Here is a 22,436-nt window from a genome sequence, read left to right on the forward strand (position 1 = left end):
TGAAGCCAAGTCTGCAGAAAGTCGCTGCGAGGAACGTTCTTCGAAACTGAGGCAAAAACGGAAGCAACAAACACGGGACATCGATCCAGACGCTGACTCTGAGTCGTTGCCTTCTGTTTGTTCCCTCCGTTTTTGCCTCACTCTCAAGGAATGTTCCTTTCACTAAAAAATAAAAACTGAATCTGGACCTTGATGTCCACCACTGCTGCAATGGCGCAGTGTGAAGGGGAGCAGTGAGTGTCGTCAAATATAAACTGGCCACAGAGGGACAGGGTCGGGATGGATACGCTGACCATACTGCTGTAGTTCGTTTTAGCAGAGCACTGAGGTGAACCTCTTTTTTTTTTTTTTTTCGTTGCTGCGTGCTGTGCAACGAATAAAGTGAGCTTCTGCGACAAAAACGACGAGTTCAGGTGACCTACAATGAGGGATGGGCAGTATTTAAATACATTGTAATTAAAATACTATTTAAAATATAAATACATGTATTTATATTTTGTATTTAAATACAAACTTGAAAAATGTATTAATAATTATATTTAAATACCAATTTTCGGGTATTTATTCTTGTAAATACTTTATAAATACTCTTAAATACAGAATATACTGACTCATATCTTAAAGTTGCCCTGCATTTGACCTTTCGGGAAGAAGGGCGAGTTTGGGGCGCAATTATGCCGGGTTTGCGCTAGCATGCGCATGCGACAAACCATTTTAGATGGCGAGTTTTTCACTGTTGTTGCGGACAACGGTCGTGACTACCCGATTACGTTGTTCTACGAAGCATCTTCGTCAAATTTAATACATGAATTTGTTCATCGGCACCTGTGGAGATGCTGTTCCCCTTTGCGAATCTGGTTGTACGGCCGAACAGGAGATGTCTAAAAGAAGCAGTCTTCGAGAAATTTCTAATATTAAAATCGCCATGATAATCTAACAAATAAATGCTATTCTTTCTTGCTGATTTGTCCTTATGATCATAATTATCCCTGTATGCAGATGACATCTTCCTCACAGTATTTATGGTAGTAGTTGCGGTATTTAAATACCGTATTTATATTTTGTATTTAAATACTCATGTTGAAAACTATTTATGAAGAGTATTTAAATACCCCTGTCAACGAAGTATTTTGTATTTATATCTAAATACTCAAAAAATGTATTTATGCCCATCCCTGCCTACAATCTACAGAGCGCGTGCGAGGCGGAGAACGGGGGAACGTCGTGACGTAACGGGGCTCGTGACTCGTGACGTAGAGCTGAGAAGAAACAAGGAGGAAAAAGAAACGAGAGAGAGAGAGAAAAAAAAATACGCGGGGATCGTGTCGGCCGTCCGCGGCTGCTTTCGCCGACTGTTTTTGTAAATTTGGTAAAAATAATGGTGACTCGTGATGGACAGCATGACGAATGAAACAGGATTTCGAGCCACGTTAAATGTCACCTCATTGCTCATGGAAGAGGTACACCTTGCGTATACATATTACTTTCTCATCGATATTATCTAGGGCTTCTCCTGAGGTTTTGTTCCAGAGAAGTTGCGGTTCCGCAAAGAAGGTTTGCGGTGCTCCATTCGGACAGTCTGGAGCTCTCGACCGACTTTGCCACACGTAGATGCCATGCGCAAAATGTCATCCAGTAGAAGCGTCGCAGTCTGAGAAAAACACGAAAAACGAACATGTTTACATCCGGTTTTGGTTTTACTGTGACGTCAGCATTGAGCCACCGTACCTTGGCAGACGACACGAGGGTGAGCGACCGAGATTAAGTAAATTGAGGACTGTTTCGAGATGTGGTGAAGCGTAATCAGCAGGTTTTGGCTCGAATGAGCCGCTCGATTGCATGGCAAGACAGAAATCGGAAGCTACTGACAGTGGCGTCAAGGAAGCGTGTCATTGAAATACGTACTTCGCAGGAGACTCTGAACATCATGGAAGAGCATGTGATATTTCTGTCTAGCCTTGGTTTGTGTCCAGACTGCGGTTCAGCACATGAGTCAATGGCTCGAAAGGAGATATGAGGGGACATAAAATTAGTATATATTTAGTATCATTTGCCCCCACATTCAAGAGAAATGTATTAAGAGATACAAGTGTGTCTGACACTAATGTTAAATAGTAGGCAACTCCTGGTCAATCTTTCGTATTCCAGTGCAACGAAAAGCAACCGCCGCATTTCATATTGTTCACGACGTTTCATCGCATATGTGTCCCTTCTGTGTCGACAGCTGGTAATTTAGGGAGGAAAAATAACAAGGCGGCAGCTGCACTATGCCATTTCCTTGCTCAGGTTGAAGGCCATGTCCTCGGGTGACTAACATTGTGTCTGTTTACGTCGTTTCAGCTCAAGATTCAGTTTAATGACAGTGCTGTGGTGCGCATCGAATATCCGGCAGACGACGAGACACCTGAGACGCCCCTCATGAATGGGCCAGAGTTCCCGCCTAAAGTGGAGTCACCACGTGCCCCTGTGCAGTCTCCGGGTCTACCTTCAGCTTCCGGTAAGTGAGCTTCCGTGTGCACTGCGTATGAACTCATTCTCCCTAACCCTGGTCTCCCTAGTATCGAAAAAAAGCAAAAAACATAGTCAAGGTTGTTTATAACTAGAGCCAGAAGTTTTAGGGTTTAACCAGATTCTTCCCCGAATTTGCGCCATTCATTGAAGGTTGCCTCTTTAGAGTGAAACCTGATTTTTACGCAGCAAATTGCCCTCACTGGGATGTCTGTAGGAGTGCACACTAACTTGTTTGGCAGCAAATGCAGTTATGTCACCATTTCTACCAATCCAGTACAGTTAGTTTGAGTGAGTACAGTGCAGTTTGAGTAACTGAGCCCGATTTCTCCCTGCATTTAGCATACTGGAACTTATGCCACCCAAATTTGCACGAATTTAGAATGGATGTTTAATTACCCAATTTTTACCCCCTCTTAAATTTAGAAAAATATTTCCCAAAAAATTCAGGCTCTATTTATAAGGATATTGCTACAGCAGGATGCATTGTACAAAAAACACACAAAAAAAACAGCTTCCCCTAACAGAGCAAACAGAAGGATAGCTAGACAGGGGGAAACAGACAAGGTGGGCAAAAGAATGCAGAAACGTGTTCATCAGGGGGATCACCCCCCCCCCCCCCCCCTAAAAGAAAAAGAAACTGAGCCTCTGGATTTGCCCCTGTAGCACAGTGTTTCGTCAGCCCATACACTGCAGGGCAGTAGTCACTCTGTTTTCACAATAATTTAGTGAAACATCATATGTACCGAAATCAATTAAAAACCCAGTTCAGCAGGTGACGGTGATAACAACGGATTATACAATTAGAAGTGGACGACGAGGCACTGTGTACTAGCAACCAAAGGTTCATTTTACAGAAAGAAGGGTCTATTTATACATGATAGCTTTCTTCTCCACACCTTTCTTCTCTTGTTTCTTTTCCTTTCTTTTTTTTTGTTTGTTTGTTTGTTTGAACTGGTATTTTAACAAGGAACTTTTCTATTTTACCTGTCAGGGTTACCTAAGGAGTGCTAACACACACTTCCTTCAGTTTCTTTATCTCGAGAGCTTCCCAATAAAACAAGACCCCCCACCCCGTTTCCTGTTCTTGTGTAAAACTGTGGTATTTCGTAGATCCAGTTGACACCCGAACATCGTGTGTGACTGTTTTTATGCCTATCATCTACGCAGGTAGTCTAGGTAGTTACACCCCTAGTGCCCTGTGTTCCTCGGATGGTTTCCAGCTAGGATTGTCGCGTGCTGCCGTGCCCCCCACCTCTGCCGTGCAGATGAATGGCACGGGTGGACAGGACTCGTCGTCTGAAGACCTCGAAGAGGAGTTGACCCCTGCTGATCCTTCCATTACATCTGGATGGTCTTCCTCCACGGACACAGCTGATCTCCTGTTTTGAAGGTGATTTTTTTCCCCCCCGTTTCATTCATATGCAGTCTCAATTGCATCTGCATGGCAAGCAGTTGGCCAACATTGGCCATCAAGCTGGACGCCTTCGAATGCAACGTATCCTAAGCTTCTCCCTCACCATTCAGTTGACGTGTGAGGACGTCAATCTGTGTGTATCCCCTTAGTGTGCACCAGTGTCGGGGTAATTCGATACTGTAGCTAAGCTGCTTTTAACTTTACTTGTTGCTTTAGAACTTCAGTAACTTGTTCCTTTTTTAGCTAACTTTTGCAAAGTAACTTGGGGTAACTTCCAAGTTCCTTTTGTTCGATACTGGTCTACAGCCATCTCAAGTTGCATCCTCCCTCTCTGATGAGACGACACCATGTGCGCGTCGGTCTTACATGCATTGTTGTGCAATGACTTCTGACAATGGCTAGCTGACTACAAATTCTTGAGCGAAGGGAACTGGAAGACATGGATGGAAGAGGGTGAACACAACACAGATTCTTTAAGTTCTCATAGTTGAGAATCAGTGTTGTGTCCGTCCTCTTCTGTGCCGTATTTCCCGGTTCCCTTTGCTCAGCTATGTACCAGCTAGCCCTGCGCTCTTGCCCTTCTGTCAGCTACAAATTCTGTTACAGCCGTACACTTTCATCACAGTGCAAGCTGTGTATTTATAATAACAGAGGGCGCCGTGTAGCAAGATTAAAACTTGGTGCGTCTCTATGAAGTGTACGTAGAGGACAGCTCACAGAACCTAAACTTTCAATGCCTGCTTTGTGCACGGCCGAAGAACTGTATTACGAGATAAAAAAAAAGCTAATCAAACGCCTCCCTAAGTAAGTACATGAAGGCACGCTCCTTTGATCATGTCAAATATTGGTATAATTTTTGTATACCAAAACTATTATAAAGCGTCTTGCACTGCCCATTGTGAGATAAGATCTGTATTAATTATAGAAAAGTTACTAACTAGAAAGTGTATACATACAGTATTAGGCAGCAAGTGACTCAAAAGTAACTTGTTACTGTTCCAAAGTACCTTAGGTACTTCAAGTTCATTTTCATTACCTGATACTATTATCCATGAAGAAGACCGAGAGACCCTTTCCCTTGTTTCTTTACTGATACTATTATATTTTGGCAGAGTAGCTTCCTCACCTCTGACATGTGCAAGCATTGTAAGGCCAGTTTGTAAGCACTGTAAGGGGGTTTGGTCCCCTTTTTCTTTGTATTCCGTGTGCCCTTTTCCCCCTGTTGTATTCCTTACATGTATTTCTTTCTTTCTTTTCAAATTTCAGGTGAAACCCCACATAGCCAAACGACTCTGTGAATGCCTGCCATGCTGCCACCTCCACATATTTGTGTTGCAACTCATTCATTTCACAAATCACCTGAGCGGTGGTAGGAATCCTTCTTTTTGCATTTTTTTTTTCCCCTTTGTAATTAACTGCGGTCTGGTTGACTTGGAAAGAGCAGGCGCACTGCTCGATTTTATTGGTGGTAGTGCTGCGTTTTTTTCTTAATTCACAATTTCAGCATAGTTATTTTTTGCATATTCTCATTTTAAATGTTAATTCGCTTTCTTAGACCAACTTTTAACCCTGACATTACTAGTTTACTTGAAAGCTAGCTGAAGTATTATTTACACTAGCAGTTTGTTCACTCGAGTTGATTCAGAATAACGTCATTTGGTAGGAAACTTGAAAAGAAAAAAAAAAGTCATCTTTTATCTCGTACCTCTCGTTATCCCATGTATGTTTTGGTTTCTATTTACACAAAATATTGTGCTGGACTAACTTTTAATTGCTTTTTTGCATAAAGTTTCAGGCAAGTGCTCAGGTGACACTAGTACATAGTTGAAGGAGCACCTGTGCGTGAAACCCCAGTTGTGAAAGCAGAGGCTAAATTTATACCTTTTTTTTACTACTTCATGTTTTGGCCTCCCTTTTAACAGTGATACTGATGGTGGGCAAGTGACTCAAGGGGGGTGGCGGCAGTGCTTCCTAGTCAGTGGTTTCCCACAGGGGAGTGGGCTGGCAATTCAGAGTGCAATCTGCCAAATGTTGCACCCTTATTTCAGGAGGAGAGGGGGTGCTATGTCTCGACATTCCATGCAGTTCAGTTTGCTCTTGGACGTGATGTCTGCCAAACACTTTTTGATACTCCCAGTAACCACTCTTGTACATTTCTTTGAACAACAGAATTGTTGAAAAACATTGCGTTTTTTTTTTAAATAAAGAAACAAGGCAGGCAGGCTTCTTTGATGTTTTCATTCCTGTTGTGGTGGGATATTGTTCAGTAATTTATTTATTTATTCATTTTATTTATTCAGAGAGCTCTGCAGCGCCGCGAGGCAATGTTTCGGATAATTTGCTGTTTGTGATTAGTGATGATGTGGGAAGAATGACTCTGACAAAAGAGAACTCGAATGTATTGACCAGAAAATGTCGTACAAGTGTCTAGCTGCTGACAGTACATGCTCAAACTTTTTTGAAAACAGCCAATAATAAGAGATTCGTAAATTGAGGTTTTAAACTATTGGAAGAGGGCTGGATGGCTCAGTGATTACCTTTACGCCACAGTCTCCTCAATGTGAACATTGTTCGCGTATCTTCAGCATAAGACATCGCAGTCTGGACTAGGGTTCGGAATCACAAGCAGTTTTTACAATCCCGGGATTTCTAAATGTGGATCAGGATTTGCTTGCAATTATTCCTAGGACGTCACATAGGAGTTTATCCACCTGTGCATCCATGCGATCACGAATTGCAATACAGTGCGCGTTCCCTGTCGCATTCTGGTGGAAGAAAATGCAAAAAGAAGAAGAAAAAAAACACTGCTCACAAGCAAAAGTTGTGCCGCATATTATACTGAGCATTCGCACCGTGCCAGAATATCGACGTCGCGTTGAAATGAGTTTCTTCTTGTCGTGTGCTACGGAATATCCTCATGGCTGAACCCCAGGCTATTTCACGTGGTTACCAGAGCACGAGAAGACATGATGTTCAGCACTGGTACAAACTTATGCTACAGCTATAAGCAATGACCGTTCTTCGGGTCTTTCCGGTGGAGTATTCTGGGGAGTGTAGCTTGTCTGAATACATGAAATGGTACGTTTTGCTATTCTCCCCCTTTTGTTACATCCACAGTAATTGTCATGTTCTGGTACATATGGAGCAATCGAGTCTAGTTTTCTGAAAGGGCTGTCTCCATTTTTTTCTTTTCACTTTGAGATACACGTATCTATGAGGATCAAACGAACAAAAATAGATTGTGCGAAGAGAAATATTTGCAATATTTTGTGTAACCGTATAGATTCGAAGACTCCTCCCGATTTCGTAGAGTTTTAACGTTGCTTGAGGGCTTTTCTCTGCTATGGTTTGTGTGGTTGACATGAGTCAGCAGCTAACGTCTGTCATGTGTCATGGGTGACTACACTGGTTCAATTTTGAATGGCAAACGATAATTCTTCAGGGAAGGGACTCTTGAAACCAAAAGTCGTTGAGAACCCTACTTTCCTTATCAAGCGGGTCACCGAATATTTGTTAAGTTTATTATCTCAGATTCACAGGATTTGGCCTCGTGAAATCCTGGGGCAAAAGTTTCGCCACGTGTTATACTGATCATTGGCATCGTGACTGAATATCGACTTTGCATTGGGAAACTGTCTCTTCTTGTCTGCTACGGAATATGTTGTGGCTGCACCCCACGATATTTCCCGTGGTTAGCAGCGAAAGAGAAGACATGACGTTCACTACTTGTACGCGGGAGCTAAAAGGAACGACACCCCTGATGCCGGCATGTTGCTCTGTCCATTTGCAGCTCCTTTCCGGTGTCCTGCCAAGTTGGGCACAAGCATCTGTCAGTAGTGTACATCTCCTTTACACAGTGGCTTTACTTGCTCAAACCGTTACCCTGATGTCAGTTCTACCTGGAAAAGCATACATACTGAAAATATGCTAAAAAGATAGACAAGGACTAGGCTAATAGGACTGGCACATACTACCAACTGACTGTTTAATACTCAGTAGTACGCTCTTGTCCTGTTCGCCTCGCCTTTAAGCAAATTTTTTCAGTATGTATCAAGTGCACCAACAAGCCCAACTTGCAATGTGTTCATGTGCAGTGCAGCTATACAGAAATAAACTAGCACACGCCACTGACATCTTCGTCAAATCTAAATGGAGGTGCAGGTTTCGTAATAGTTACTTTATTAACTTAGGCAGCACTAAGGAGAGCGAACTTATTTGCTTGCGCAACAGGCTCATCCTCATCATCTCCTTCATCGTCAGCATCATCATCATTTTCGTCGTCGTCGGACGATCCCTTTTCCGAAGCACGATCAGAATCTTCTTCGGTAGGCAGCTTCCGTCCAGCGTGAATACGTGCAATCTTTGCCATCAGGGGACTGTGCTCGAATTTATCTGCAATCATTTCTTTGACTTAATAGTATGCCAGAGAAGTATAAATATAACTTAACAAGCACACACTAATGACAAACTAAACTGCAGCAACTATCCAATTAGATCTTGAGTGGAGCGCAATGGAACAATGTTAGGAGTCGCAGGCATACACATGCAATACCACAACATTTTGGAAACATAGTGGATGGAACTGTAGCGGCCGCAGGTCGGCGCCACCGGAAGATACGCGCCAAAAATAAACGCTGACGCGCGCTCACGGGCTCGAGTTCTTAGCGAGCCGAGTGCAGTCTGATTCTGTTGCCTCCTAAGCTGTCTGCCTGTCTACTTCTCTCTGCGACAAGCCACAGAACTAAACAGGCCTTTCAATATCTGCCTCTTTGTTGTATATCCTGCATCACGTATCACCATTCCTGCTAGCATATACCTATAGTGCCAGACTTTTTCAGCCAACAGCATATGACTAGTAACCCGGTAAACATTTGAGTTGCGTATCAATGTTAGAAAGATAAAGGAAAAAGAAGACTGATTGCTTCCGCGCCTGATATGCACAGTTGTTCACGTGAGGAGTGCTGGCGGATGCGATATCTTTTCTACACCCATTCCTGAGCGGGGGAAAATGAATGGAGACAAAATGAACATGAAAGAACACAAAAGACGAGAAAAGGAAGGAATTCTGCAAACAGCAGTCCACCTGTGCACAGTTCCTGTGATTACCACGGGGTGGCAGCAGTAATGGCAGCGCCCATTCCTTGAACCACGTTTTTGTGTACAAGTCGCTCCCTGAATTTAGTGGCATGGCCAGCTCATGTTGCGCACGTTATGCATAGGGTTCTTCGTTTTTTCGAGTTGGGAGTGTTTCGAAGGGAAAAATCGGGCGCTATAATCTCCGTTCGATATGTCACCGGGGGATTTTCGGGTGAAACGAAAGGCATATGAAACAAGCCAATGTTGTGACACTGGGACAAGAAACGAGCATCTTTATGTTTCCGCTCTGAACTCTGGCAGTGAATGACCGCGGTATTCAAACACTTGTCCGAGTTCCACAAAAGCTCGTCTTTGACTCTTGCAAGAAGGAATCGTAAAAGGAGGATAAATAGGTTGTCACGAAATGGTCTCTTGGCTGATATTATGATTGAAGTTGAAGGACCGCAAGGATTTCGGGTAGATATCGAGGTTTTACCCAAGTTCCTGAAAACTTGTTCGGGGGGAAAGGGGGGGGACTATCGGGAAAAATCGGGTTTAACCCGAAAACGAAGAACCCTAGTTATGCGTCATAGCGATCACCCGGGCACACGCACGACAGGAATGAAGAGGCGTGGAGGAAAGGCAAAGCCACTGACATCCATTGAGGTGGACACATCGAATATGGGGAGGAGAGGGGAAAGTGATTATAACGAGCACTGTGCAAATCAGCGTTTTTTCAGTGAATGAAACACAGGTGCGCCAGTGAAGAAAACAAAGAGAGCAGAGAGCCTTGTGTCTGCAAAGAAGACCTGCGTGGCATTCAGTGGGCCTAAGTGCGATGCGTTTCCAAAAATCGAAAGTGTCGTTCTCGGAACAAAGGTGGTATTTAAATTATGCCCACATATAGCTATGTTTTTCAAGAAAAAAAACACGACTAAATACGGTACACGAATAGGCCCGATATTTGCCACCGGATCCAAATTAGTCATTTTCAGGACTCGATTTCTCACCGAATATCATTTACGTCGCACGTACACAAAAGCGGATGGTTCAGTGGCAACCTGAAAGCCCACTGGGACATAAAGACTCGTTGAATTGATGTCTGTACACCTTCAAGAGTCAAGAGAAGTGCCTACCTTTGTTCTTTGTGTACCCTGGAGGATAAAATGCGAGGCACAGCGTCCGGCCATCCAGAGCCATTCGGAGGATGCTGTTAGCTGCACGGTACACGTCTGGTCGAGCTGCTTTGGCGGTTAAGAAGCCTCGCTGTATCGCCCATGCTGCATTCAATTGCGCAAATCACCTTGAGGAAGCTAGTTGAAGAGCTAAAGTGTACACTCACTCGAGAGTCAAGGCAGTAGGCACAGCTACCACTTAGAGATAATATTCTTTTCTTATGGACTTTCTGATCTGTACAGTGCAATCCTGATAATTCAAACTCTCTTAATTCAGACTGACACTCAGGTGCTATTGACCTGGAAAAGTGCCCATTAATTTGAACGTATGACCATGGATAATGGTTTGTTCACACGGGATTTTCCGAACGTGTGCCAGTGTGTCGAAGACACGTCTACTTATTAAGTGTGAAGTTTATCTACAAAGGTGGGTTCACACCAGGGGCGATCCAGACCCTCAGTTTGGGGAAGGTATTTATGGCAAGGTCTATGACAAATTATTTTTAGCCCCGAGAAGTTTTTGATGTTTGCCTGCAAATAGATGTTTTGGAATATGAACGAGCTTCTTATATTTCCAGCCCCACACGACTACAAATGTGCGACACATCCTAACGAGCCATGACACGTCTCCGATGCAACCAGTATCTGGTGCATTATAAGCCCCGACTCTAAGTGACTCCCTTTACTTCGAAACCTGTTTTTTTTTGTTTTTTTTTTGTCCTTAGTTCTTCTTTAATTTAAATTAACAGGACTGCACTGTAGTACAGTATCAGAAACGAAAATTATCTATCAATAATATTGACCTTCTATTCCTCGAGGATTTACTCAAGGAATGTCATAACTGTTGTTGCGTGTGCACCAGTGGCATTGCTTACCTTCACAGATGGTGTGAGCACTCCAAGCCTCGCAGTCTTCAGGATATTCGAGTTTTAATATCTGTGGTACTGGCACTCGCTCTGCCATGAACTGGATTGCAGAATATGGCTCCCTCAGCTGTGCAACGGGGAAACAGCCGGACAGCACCTGTACAAAACTGCCATGTACTTCTCACCCACGTTAAAGGGCAGCATGATCCCACTTGATGAGGACCGGAAACCAGCAAGTTAATATAAACACGCAGTAACTAGTCTATTACAATCTTGAAACTTTTCTTTATGGGTGAATGAGACTTTTTATGACTGAATTTTGACAGTTTTGAAAATAGTCCTAACTGATACGGAAAACTTTTAGGAACGCATGATTTTCCCACTGATGCTTGTGTATTGGTATGGCAGGGACTGATTGCCTTTGTATCACAAGTCTGAAATTTTTTTGTAAAGCGGCTTCAAAAAAGAAGCTGAAATAAGATAGTCTCATAGTGAGCTTATAGAAATTACCTGCAACGGTTTGGGCACCAACGAAGGAAACACGAGACCAGGACAGTCACAAAGTCGAACTTTTGGTGTGAGGAAGATGGTCTGGAAGTGCTTGGTGTGCCCAGGGGTACGGGAGACACTCACCACCTTCTTGCCCATGATGGCATTCAGCAGTGAAGACTTGCCAACATTAGGGTGGCCTGATGGGATCAAGAAGGGACTAAGAGGAGCACCCAATTTATTTCACAGACACTTACTGGTCACACACACTTAGATATCGACATGGAACAGGCTGGCCCAACCCTGTGGGATCTGGGCCTGTCACATCTTTTAACCCGGAGCTTTATTAGGATTCCCTTCACTACAGCCAGGAGCAGAAAACGAAGCTCGCTAAGTCACCAAGACTCCACGAGCTCCAAGTGCTAAGTGAAGTAAGGGATGCGGACCGTGTACCTTGCTGTTTAAGGAATGCTGCTTTTTGAAAGAACTGAGCCCTCAGACCAGCTCCGGTGGCGCAGCGGTAACGCGTGCGCTTGGAGACTGGGAGGTCCGCGGTTCGAATCCGCGGGCCGGCTGTGCCGTCTGGGGTTTTTCCTGGGTTTCCCTCAGATGTGTAATAGGCGTATGCCGGCACAGTTCCCCTGAAGTCGGCCCATGGACGCAGCTATCCTCCCCCCGAGTGGATTCCGCTCGGTCTTCCACTTCACCCTTTCCTCTCCTCCTCTCCACCACCCTTCCCTTCCCGAGAAACATGCCGCCTAATCAGGCAGGCAGACCTCTCGGGTTCCTCCCAACGACACTCCTCCTCCTCCTCCTCCTCCTGAGCCCTCAGAAACGAGCTCAGCTGATGACAACTATACTCGAGAACTTTGTGTTTTTCGGTTTTCTGCGTTTCCAAGATCGGGGATAGGGGTCAGGATTTACTTCAGGGGTTGTAAAATTGGGCTATGTGGGTAAAAATCGGATGGAAAATAAATAAGGAGAATGTCCCATTCATTTCAGACAGACACGAGATGTCGAGCGAGTTTGCTGAATGCCTCGTGCTTAACGTTCTCCGGTCCCTCTATTGGTTAGTTGGGTTTTTCCCATTCCTCTATTGATGACTGACTTTGTACTTCTGCAAGTTCATTTTCAGGGATTTTTGGATTTTAGCTGAAGTGAACTATACTACACAACCCTGTGGTAGATCCGGACGGGGCTTTTTTTCTTAAAGGACTTAAAGGAAAGGAAGGCAACACTTCACCCCAAGTTATGCCGGATAAAGGTAAAAGACAGTAATCTGCAACGACACGAACCTACATTCCAAGTTTTACAGTACACGAGGAAATTTTTTAAAGTTTTTACAGCACATGCGCAGAAAATAGGCACCACAAGTACCACAACTTATCCGAGAGTGGCATCACGGCAAGAAGCTCAGAGGTTTCGTTAGAGAGGGGCTGCGTGTGAGATGATATGCTTACGAGAACCAAGAAGTACGGCGGAGGCTCACACTAATGGTGTGACTGGAGAGGAGCATTCTCTGGATGCAAATTGCATTTGACTGTTTGTGTCGGCACACCAGTAAACAACAATACCAGAGCGAAAAAAGGGACTTAAAGACACACCAACGAAACCAAGGGTAAGGACACCATCCTTGTACCGCTCCTCTTGGTAGAATCCTGTGTCCTGTGGTGCCACCTCCAACTCGTCTGCGTCAGGACCACCCTTATCATCATCATCATCATCATCATAGTCGTCGTCGTCATCGTCCCCTTTGTCTCCATCAGCAAATTCTTCGTCAATTTTCCGTCTCCAACTTGAGAGATCCACTGCACGCAAGTTCATTAAACACTAATGTTGTACACATGTATGGAGCTTCCAGTTCAAAGTTCATTACAGAGATACCAATTTCAAATGTGGTGGTACATGCGACGATGAAAGATGTTTGGGTAATCCTTCAACACCAACTTCCAGACACTGGTTCTCCTCTTTGCATTACTTCGAATTCCATGACTTTTCCAGGTTTTCACTGACTATTTCACGCAAATACCCGACCAAAACAAAAGTAAACATGGTGTCTACGGTACTTGAAGTGAAATAGCCCTGCTCAGTATAATTAATATTTATTGTAAGGTAACTGCAATCCCAAATCAGTTACATTTCAATATGCAATTTGTTTCCTCTTCAAATGGACCCCCTTACAATGCATCGATGCAAGGCAATGACCAGAGTTTCTTAGCATATTCCCTCAATTATTTAAGTACTTTGAAGTTCACAAAGGTTATTAACACTATCTCGTCTGCATAAATACCTAAGGCCTACCTTTGCTTCCGACAAGATCCTCGCAGATTGCAATTAGCTCCTTGCAAGCCTCAAATGCCATTTTCAGCTTTCCTTGGCGTTTCCCTGAAGGATATAAGGAGAAACGTTTCACAAGCAAGATCAACTCTGAAGTACAATACACTAGCATAGGCACAAACAACAAAGTTCATTGAAAAAATTACTTTATGGTAGAACAATGCCTCTTGTACTCTAAGTGACAAAAATATCATCTACTTAATGTGTGACAAGCTGCTGGAAAGCAAGTGCTCCTTTGCTGACATGTTGCTCAGATTCTCTTATCTTGGGAAGCTGTACGTATTTATGGGAGCTTTTCAGAGCTCCCAAACGCTTATGACGAGGCTGGTGCGTTTAGAAGAGACTCACTACGATATATATGGTGTTCGCTCATTTCATCGAACGCCGTTTTATTGACGTAGTTTTATCGACGACATTTTATTGAACGCCTGACCAGGGTTAGGCCAAGAGAGCGTTTTACGTATTTCACACGTTGGAGAGACTGACTAAGGTTAGGTCAGGAGAGCCTTTTACGTATTTCGCATGTTGCTGCGAGAAAAAGCGTTTGCCTCTGATTCGATGAAATGGCATTCGATGACATGTCACGAAACCGATATATATCATATACAGTTAGTGGTCAGCAGTACTGAAACTGTGAACTTTGCCGTTGCCACTTCAGTGAGGGAAACTTGAAATGTATGAGCATTGCTTTAAGATTCTCATCCTTGTCTTCACTTGAACAGTACACTTCGTCTCAGTTGTACTGTTTTTTTGGTATAGTTTTGCTCGCTTCACATTGCAGAATGAATCTCATTTCAATCCTTCCGCTTCACCTAGGACAGCATTGCTGTACGTGCCAGGGCACGAAAACTTTCCACATGATCACCTGTGGTAGTTTGTATGGCAGTATAACATACCTCGCTTTCCTTTGACCTTCATACCGGCATAGGAAGCAAAAGGCAGCACACGCAGACCGGGAAATTGTTTTTGGAAGAAATCCATCCAAGCGCAAGTCAACTGGTCTGGGACAAGGTCAATTTTATTTAGAACCAGGATCACTTGTTTCTGTAGTCGCTTCGTCACATGTGTGAACAGAGCTGGTGGGAAGTGTAACACCTGCGTGTTAATAAGAGCACATTTTTGTCAGTTTCCAGCAGTTTATTTGTGAACCGTATCCACTTGCACTTCTAATGTGTGCCCAATTTGGAGATAAAATTCAACAGCCCTTGAATAGACAGCTATTTCAAGTGTCCTAAGTAAATCCATACTGAAGAAACCCCCGAGACGAGGGACACAGAAAAAAGGGCACAAACATAACAAAGTCTCAAACACAGCTGGAAGTTCAAGTGGGAGAGAAGGCAACACACAACAACTTTCCTAAAGCAGGGCAGAAAGTCGGGAAGGACGACTGACACATTTCCCAGAGGACATAATAGAAAGAGTCTCCCTCAACAATATCTTAGTAAGGTCACCTTCCCTCTGGCCACAAAGGAATGCAATTTGAACAATCATGTAAATGCTTAACAAGTTATGATGAGAAATCCTTGTTTTTTACTTTAAGAGCATGCTCGCATGACCTTACTAAGACATTGCTGAAGGAGACCTTTTCTATCACGTCCTCTGCGAAATGTGTCAGTCGTCCTTCCCTGACCTTCAGCCCCACGTTAGGGAAGTTGCTGTGTGTTTAAATGTCCGAGTCTTGTAATAAACTTTCAGCTGTGTTTGAGACTTCGTTGTGTTTGTGCCCTTTTTTTCCGTGGCCCTCGTCTCGGGAGGTTTTTTTCAGTACGGATCTATATCACCAGCTCGCTTGCTAACTACCTATTCTCTCAGTCTCCTAAGTAAGTCAGGATGGCAAAGAAATTAGAAACTTAGAAAGTGAAGCTTATATTTTCCTTTCTAACAGCTTCTTTTTCTTCTTTTTCCTTTTTTATATCAGTTACGTTAAGTGACATGTCTTTCGTGACAATGGTGTTATCAGGTGTCAGAAAGTCACACCACTAATTATGGGATACATAAGGGATACGTTGGTACGTGGGACGTTGTCAGGGGAGGCTAGCATTTCGCATTTGCCTACAGTTGCTCCGAAAGGACTGGTCATCATACAGCTGCATCCCGAACACAGTAAGGACAGCAAGGACAACCAGCATGTCGGAAAGACGTAAAAACATATATTTACAGGATGGCGGATGTCAGCCACTAGAAGGATTACTTCAGACATTTCGAGCACCCTCCACAGCTGCCTCCACGTTTCCAAGTTTAGCTCGAAGTAACTCAAGTCAGCATCGGAAAAGTTTTTCTCAATGCCTTCCACATATTCCTGCAAGATCACATGCAGTGCTATTAAAGTGAGATGACACAAAGGTTGCAAGAAAGGTTGTGGGAACTAGCGCCATCTACCCTGAAGTATTGCATCTCCCGTGCTTCAAGAGCTTCTTTGCTCATTGATCTGTTCCAAGGAGGACGCTGGGGCATGTCAAGTGCTGACCCTGGCCGGAAGAACTCGTCGGGAGTCGTCTCCAAAGCTTCCTACAAAGAGCACAACGGAATCACTGTTCAGAAGACCATCCACTCATGAAACCTGACACGGTACTGTCATTTGCAGCTACTGATGGCAACTTTCTTATACCCAGTCAGATGGCTACCTTAAGGCCATTAGCGGAACGGCCGTAACTCACCTGTAAAGTCACCTGTAACCCGACCATCATTTCGAATGACATTGCTCTCTGCCCTGAGTTGTTGCAATGGGAGGAGTACACCTTTTTTTGTGACAATTATGTCGTACATAATTGTCACAAAAAAAGCCGTAAGCCTCCTGTTTTCAACAAATCAGGACAGAGAACGATGTGATTCAAAATGATGGTTGAGCTACGGGTGAAGTTACGGACGTTCCGCTAACGGCCTTAGGTTTGCCGTGTGACTACGGTATTAATTTTTTTAGCCCCTACAAGCTTCAACAATATGTGAAATGGTACCTCTGGCAGAACTTGGTAAGGCTCGCGGGATCGCATTTTGCGTCTATTCAGTTCCTCTGGTGTTTCACGTTTGAAGTGAAGAGCATACCGAAAGACTCTGGAATGAGATTTTCCCAGGTAACCCACGTGACTAGACCACACGTATACACCTTTTTCAAAGCAAATCGCGCACCTACTGGACCTCGCCTGCCCATCAGCTCCCGGTTGAACATTGATGCGGATCACGTCTCCCAAAGACATACTTTCTGTAGGAGCCTTCTTTCGTTCTGTCTCGATATTTGCAGGCTGAGCACCATCGTGGGCTGTGGTAGTGAAATGTTCCCGTATTATATCACGCAACCCTCTCGCCATGCACTATGCAGGCAGCGATACGCCAGTTATTATTACCTTTCTTTCTTTCACGTTTGTGCTGAAGCTGAACTTTCTTTTGTTTGGCGCTAAATGGGACTTTCCTACCACCCTGTGGCATACTGTCAGTGCAATATAGCCCACGAAAACACCGCAGGTAAACACAGATTCGGAACCACGCACGACAGCTTCGACGGCTGAAATTGGATTGGATTGGATTCGGATCGGACTAAGTCAGTTAGGAAGGAAGAAACTTCTCGTGCGCTGGCACTGACACCTGCTGGCACTGGCTGGCACCTGCGAGGCCGCCCTGATTCAAACGGGTTTAGGTCCAGGAACGAAGTAAGTCCATGGCCCTGATGTAAAAGGGATTAGGCCAGGCGAACCTGCACCTGAACCTGAATCCAGCGACTGGGAAAAGACGAAAAGTGGAGATGCGGAGTGTGTGCGATGTGTGGAAGTCTTGGAAATGGAGTGGAAGTGGGATCCTGCATCCCTGCATACTGATGCCTGATAGACATTGACACGCGTGGATTTCGCCGATTTAGCCAAGGCCAGCAATTTATCCAGAATTGCATGCTCGAGGAGCTTCGGTTTGTTTGTGTGATGTTGCCGATAAATCTGCCGGTGTTGCACTATATGTTGTTCGAGGGGCACGAATTGTCCGTCCTGGGCGGACTTCACGAAGAACTGGGCCGACACTCGCGTGAGGAAGACACCCAGACAGCAGAGCCAGCGTCAGAATTCGAACGTGGTGTTGCAACTGTTGTTGTTTTTCATTGGCAGGGTGTGGTGGTGGTCATTGGGCTTCGTCAGTTGTTTCAGGTATGTGTATCATTGCTGGCATAGTGGGTTTTTCCTAATGCCCAAAGCGATTCAACTTCCCAAGGCAGCAACCTTCCTTAGATGGTTTTTACCTCACTACACTGAAACGTCAGAACAGTATATAGTGGAGTAAAGTTCAATGGTCTGGTTGCACTAACAATTTTTGTAAATACAGCTTCAAACCTACCTACTTCGTAATGTATACGGACCACATCACCTCAGTGTTCATCAGGTGCGGCTTCACCAGCTTCATTCTAGGGGGTTCTACTAATCTTGCGTCAATATTACATAATTGGTTCTATGAGCCCAATTGATTGGACATTGCATACTTCACCAGTTCACTACATTTTCTTTATGCACTATGGAATATCTGCCAAAGACATAAAAACTAAACAAAATTCAATTCAACATACGATAGTACAATTGTTGTACAAAATCACCATAAAATTAAACCAGTATTTATTGTACACTGAAATTTGAATAGGTATAAAGTTTGATTTACAACAAACAAGTTGAGTTCATCCCTTCTTCGTTTCTCCTTCTCATACTCAAGGAAAATCACACCAGCTCACCTGCCTCTTACATATTTGCTCGAGTTATCTATAGACATGCATAAGCAGAATACACAAACCAAAGCTGTATTGGGTTGATTCACACAACATTTATCACAAATATGCACATTTCAAATACATAGACATGTTGATTCAGAGGACACCTAACATTTATTATACATCAAAATTTTTAATACACACAAACGCATTTAAGATGACACTGCACATAATAGAAAACGGAAACAGTTTGATTCGTAAGATGTTTATCCAAAATTTGAGCCCACAAAAATGTACAGTAGACACAGAAACAAACAATTTGTTTATAGAAACATTATACAGATGCAGAAAACACAGGGAGCAATTCATTAAACACTTATCCAACATATGGAAAAATATGTAACGGACATTTTAATATCAAATCAACAAGTATGCGTTCTATACATCAAAATTTTAATAGGCACAAAGAAACACTTTGCTTACACTAACATCAAAGGTTAGCAGAAAAACACAAACTGGAATAGCGAATAATGTAACATTTATCCAAGATCTGCACACACAACAATTGAATTTTTAATTACTCTGTTTAAATCTGTACGGCATTAATTCTGTACAAGCTGAGAAAATAAAACACACTCTATCAATGTAAAACTAACAATGAAAATGTATTTACAATAAAACCAAACAAGTATACCTCCTATACCATTACGTATTCAAAGGAGATGCAGACATCAGTGGCATAGCAGGCAACAAAGTTAACTACCTCCCCCCCCCCCCCCCCAAACGACTTGGCGGATCCTACCGAGTCGTTTCAGGAATAAGCTACGTTCACAGCTGCACTCTGTCCATGCACTCGACAGGAGGTGTTAGTAGAGAGACAGAACACCATGCACACATTTGCGTACGTACGCACACACATACCACACTTGCACCACAGAGCCACACACACACATCAGAGTGTGCACATCGAGAGACCGAAAAAGATACCAATTTGTGGTCAACGCGGTTACTGCAATGCGCAGATAAACTATTTTTGTTCGACTCTGATTAACACAGAAACATTCACACAGCATGCAAGGACACAGAGTGCAAGGACAGAGTGCAACCAGCGCGTTCGTGGGCCAAGTGGCGGTAGAGGAACTGGCTATTTAAAGGGATATGGACGTATACAGAAATTGCAATCAAAATAGGAATTTAATAAATAGAAAATTTTGGGACATGGGACCAGTGCTATGCCTATGCCTATAGCTATACCTGTACATGCCCGCAATGCCATCAGTATGAAAGCACAATCTAACAAAACAGTGTTCCAACGTACATAACAAAGGCACAATCTAACAATGTCCAACGGTGCAAACAAAAACCTTGAAGTCCAGTTGAATACGGCAGAGCCCAATGTCTGTGGTCCTATATGGCTTCTCCGAGCGGTTCTTGATGTCCAAACTGAGGTGTGGCGTTGAGTCCAAGCTGTGCAGTCGATGTTCTTGAAGGGCCGGCATTCCAATTCCAGCGATGTCTTGCGTGGTGGTGGTGCTGCTGCTGCTGCTGACAACTATGGTGCTGATTCCAATTCCAGGGATGTCTTGTGGTGTTGGTGGTGCAAGGCAGTGGGCCTGGATGTTACAAAACACAGATTACATGATTGTCACTCAATATTGAGTTAAAGGCAGTTCATGTCTCCCCATGAGTGTCATTAAAATTAAATCGTGCAAAAAAAGAAAAAAGAAAATGAGAGTAGTGAAAAGTTCAGCAGCATAAATAAATGCTTCAGGATTTGATGAACAATGTCGATGATTTTTAAGACTGTTTACATTTTTACGTTATAAATACTGGCTTAGGGACGGGACAGAATTTTAAAAGAACGCCATTAGACAATGGCAGGCCCCGGGGGGGGGGGGGGGGGGGGCGATTGCCTCTCCCCGACAAACAAAAAAAAACTATCAGTTCATTGGATTTCCCTCTCTCCTCTCCCCCACTATGCGCTCCGACAAAGAACCCCCCCCCCCCCAAAAAAAAAAAAAAGAAAACGGGTCTGGATCTGCCCCTGCAATTAGATGACACATAAACAAATTCACTTGGTAGTTTCCTTACTCACTTCTTCTGTCACATTCCAACAGCACCAATGGTGAACAATTTTGCCATGCAATAATCTTGTGGACGCCGATAAAGGAGCCTGTGATGTCACAAACTGAGGTGTGGCGTTCAGTCCAAGCTGGGCAGTCGATGTTCTTGAAGGTTGCGTGGTGCTGCTGATGCAGATTCCAATTCCATGGACGTGTTGTGTGGTGGTGGTGCGAGGCGGTGGGCATGGATATTACTAAAAAAAAGATTACATGAGTATCACTCAACATTGAGTTAAAGGCAGTGCATGTCTCGCTATGAGTGTGATTAAAACTTAATCCTAAAAAAAAAAAAAAAGATAGTCAAAAGTTCAGTGACATAAATAAGAGCTTCAGGATTTGGCGAACAATGTTGAGGATTGTTAAGACAGTTTACATTTTTACATTGTAAATACTGGCTTGGGTAGGTGTTTTACAAACTGAAATTGAAAAGAATACCGCACCATTATAGATGAGGCGTAAACTAAATAATTTATTTAAATTCATTTAAAAGTTTCTTTACTCACTTCCTACGTCACACTCCAACAGCACCAATGACAAACAATTTTGCCATGCAATAATCCTGTGGACACCGATAAAGGAGCCAGTGATGTCACAAACTGAGGTGTGGCATGAAGTCCAAGCTGTGCAGTCGATGTTCTTGAAGGGTCGGCATTCCAATTTCAGGGATGTCTTGCGTGGTGCTGGTGGTGGTTGTGGTGCTGCCGCTGCTGACAACAATGGTGCTGATCACTTGCGAGGCGGTGAACCAAGATGTTGCTAAGCAAAGATTACATTATTATCAGTCAATATTGAGTTAAAGGCAGTTCATATGTCACTATGAATGTCATTAAAATTTAATCTGTAAAAAAAAATATTTAGTGGTGTAAATAAATGCTTCAGGTTTTAATGAACAATGTCGAAGATTGTTATCACAATTTACATTTTTACAGTATCAATACAGGCTCAGGCATGTATTTTACAAACTGAGTTTGAAAAGAACACAGCACTATTAGATGACAAGAACTAATTCATTTAAATTCATTCTGACTCACTTCTTATTCACATTCCAACAGCACCAATGACAAAACGTTTTTGCTGTGCAATAATCCCACGGACACTGATAAAGGATCCAGCCGTAGTCGGACACCACGAGGCCCGTTATTGAGAGACCCATGTCTAAGAGCCTTCTGTGCAAGTCAGGTCAAACACCAGTCTTTTCCTGAAACTGATAGAAAGGAGGAAAGACAGAATCCACAAAGCAAATGCCAGTTTAAAATTCCTGATGTTATAAACTGAGTATACCTGCGGACACAGGCACTTTACTGAATACGATTTTGCATTAAAGTCATTCTGATCGATTACAAATGACCACATGTCAATCTAATGCTGGTACAGGTCATCACCATGGTCTCATCGTCATCACGTTCAGCATTATCTTCGCTGTGCTCCGTTAATGATGCATAACCACATATTACCAAGTAGTAATCTCAGACTTTTTTTTTACCTACACGTGGCAAATTAATTCTCAAATGCTTGCGATATTGCAAAATTGTGAGGACCATATCACCAGTACAGCAGCAAGAAGATAGCTGGATTGAGGATCTGGAGGTAGCTTCGGATGTCCATGTCCCAGACTTCCATTAAGTCGCATCCCCCTGAAATACTAAAAGAACCCAAAAAAGTGCAAGAAAGTGCTCCGTAGCATGCAGCTAGCTCGACACAAATCATTTAAAATAGCCATGACATTACTGTTTAAGTGTATAGTACATGCAGTTATTAGCTATAGAAATT

The 22,436-nt window shown here is 43.4% G+C and overlaps 1 protein-coding gene and 1 long non-coding RNA gene across 2 annotated transcripts; both read right to left on the reverse strand.

Annotated features, from left to right (window-relative positions):
• Positions 1 to 8,087: 8,087 nt before the first annotated feature.
• Positions 8,088 to 17,394, reverse strand: LOC135368709 (guanine nucleotide-binding protein-like 1). Its single transcript, XM_064602164.1, has 12 exons — positions 17,210 to 17,394; positions 16,995 to 17,124; positions 16,823 to 16,919; positions 16,248 to 16,376; positions 16,027 to 16,167; positions 14,765 to 14,963; positions 13,833 to 13,916; positions 13,136 to 13,339; positions 11,553 to 11,731; positions 11,052 to 11,199; positions 10,138 to 10,281; positions 8,088 to 8,317 (listed from the first exon to the last, which is right to left on the reverse strand). The coding sequence occupies exons 1-12, from the start codon at positions 17,289 to 17,291 to the stop codon at positions 8,112 to 8,114; spliced, it is 1,743 nt and encodes a 580-aa protein (XP_064458234.1). The 5' UTR covers positions 17,292 to 17,394; the 3' UTR covers positions 8,088 to 8,111.
• A 1,997-nt stretch (positions 17,395 to 19,391) lies between these two features.
• On the reverse strand, positions 19,392 to 22,102 carry LOC135367915 (uncharacterized). Its single transcript, XR_010414581.1, has 4 exons — positions 21,698 to 22,102; positions 21,170 to 21,422; positions 20,639 to 20,860; positions 19,392 to 20,156 (listed from the first exon to the last, which is right to left on the reverse strand). It is a non-coding gene; the product is annotated as an uncharacterized LOC135367915 (long non-coding RNA).
• Between the last annotated feature and the right edge of the window lie 334 nt (positions 22,103 to 22,436).

Source organism: Ornithodoros turicata, chromosome 9 (assembly GCF_037126465.1).
Source record: "Ornithodoros turicata isolate Travis chromosome 9, ASM3712646v1, whole genome shotgun sequence".
NCBI classification, from domain to species: Eukaryota; Metazoa; Arthropoda; class Arachnida; order Ixodida; family Argasidae; genus Ornithodoros; species Ornithodoros turicata.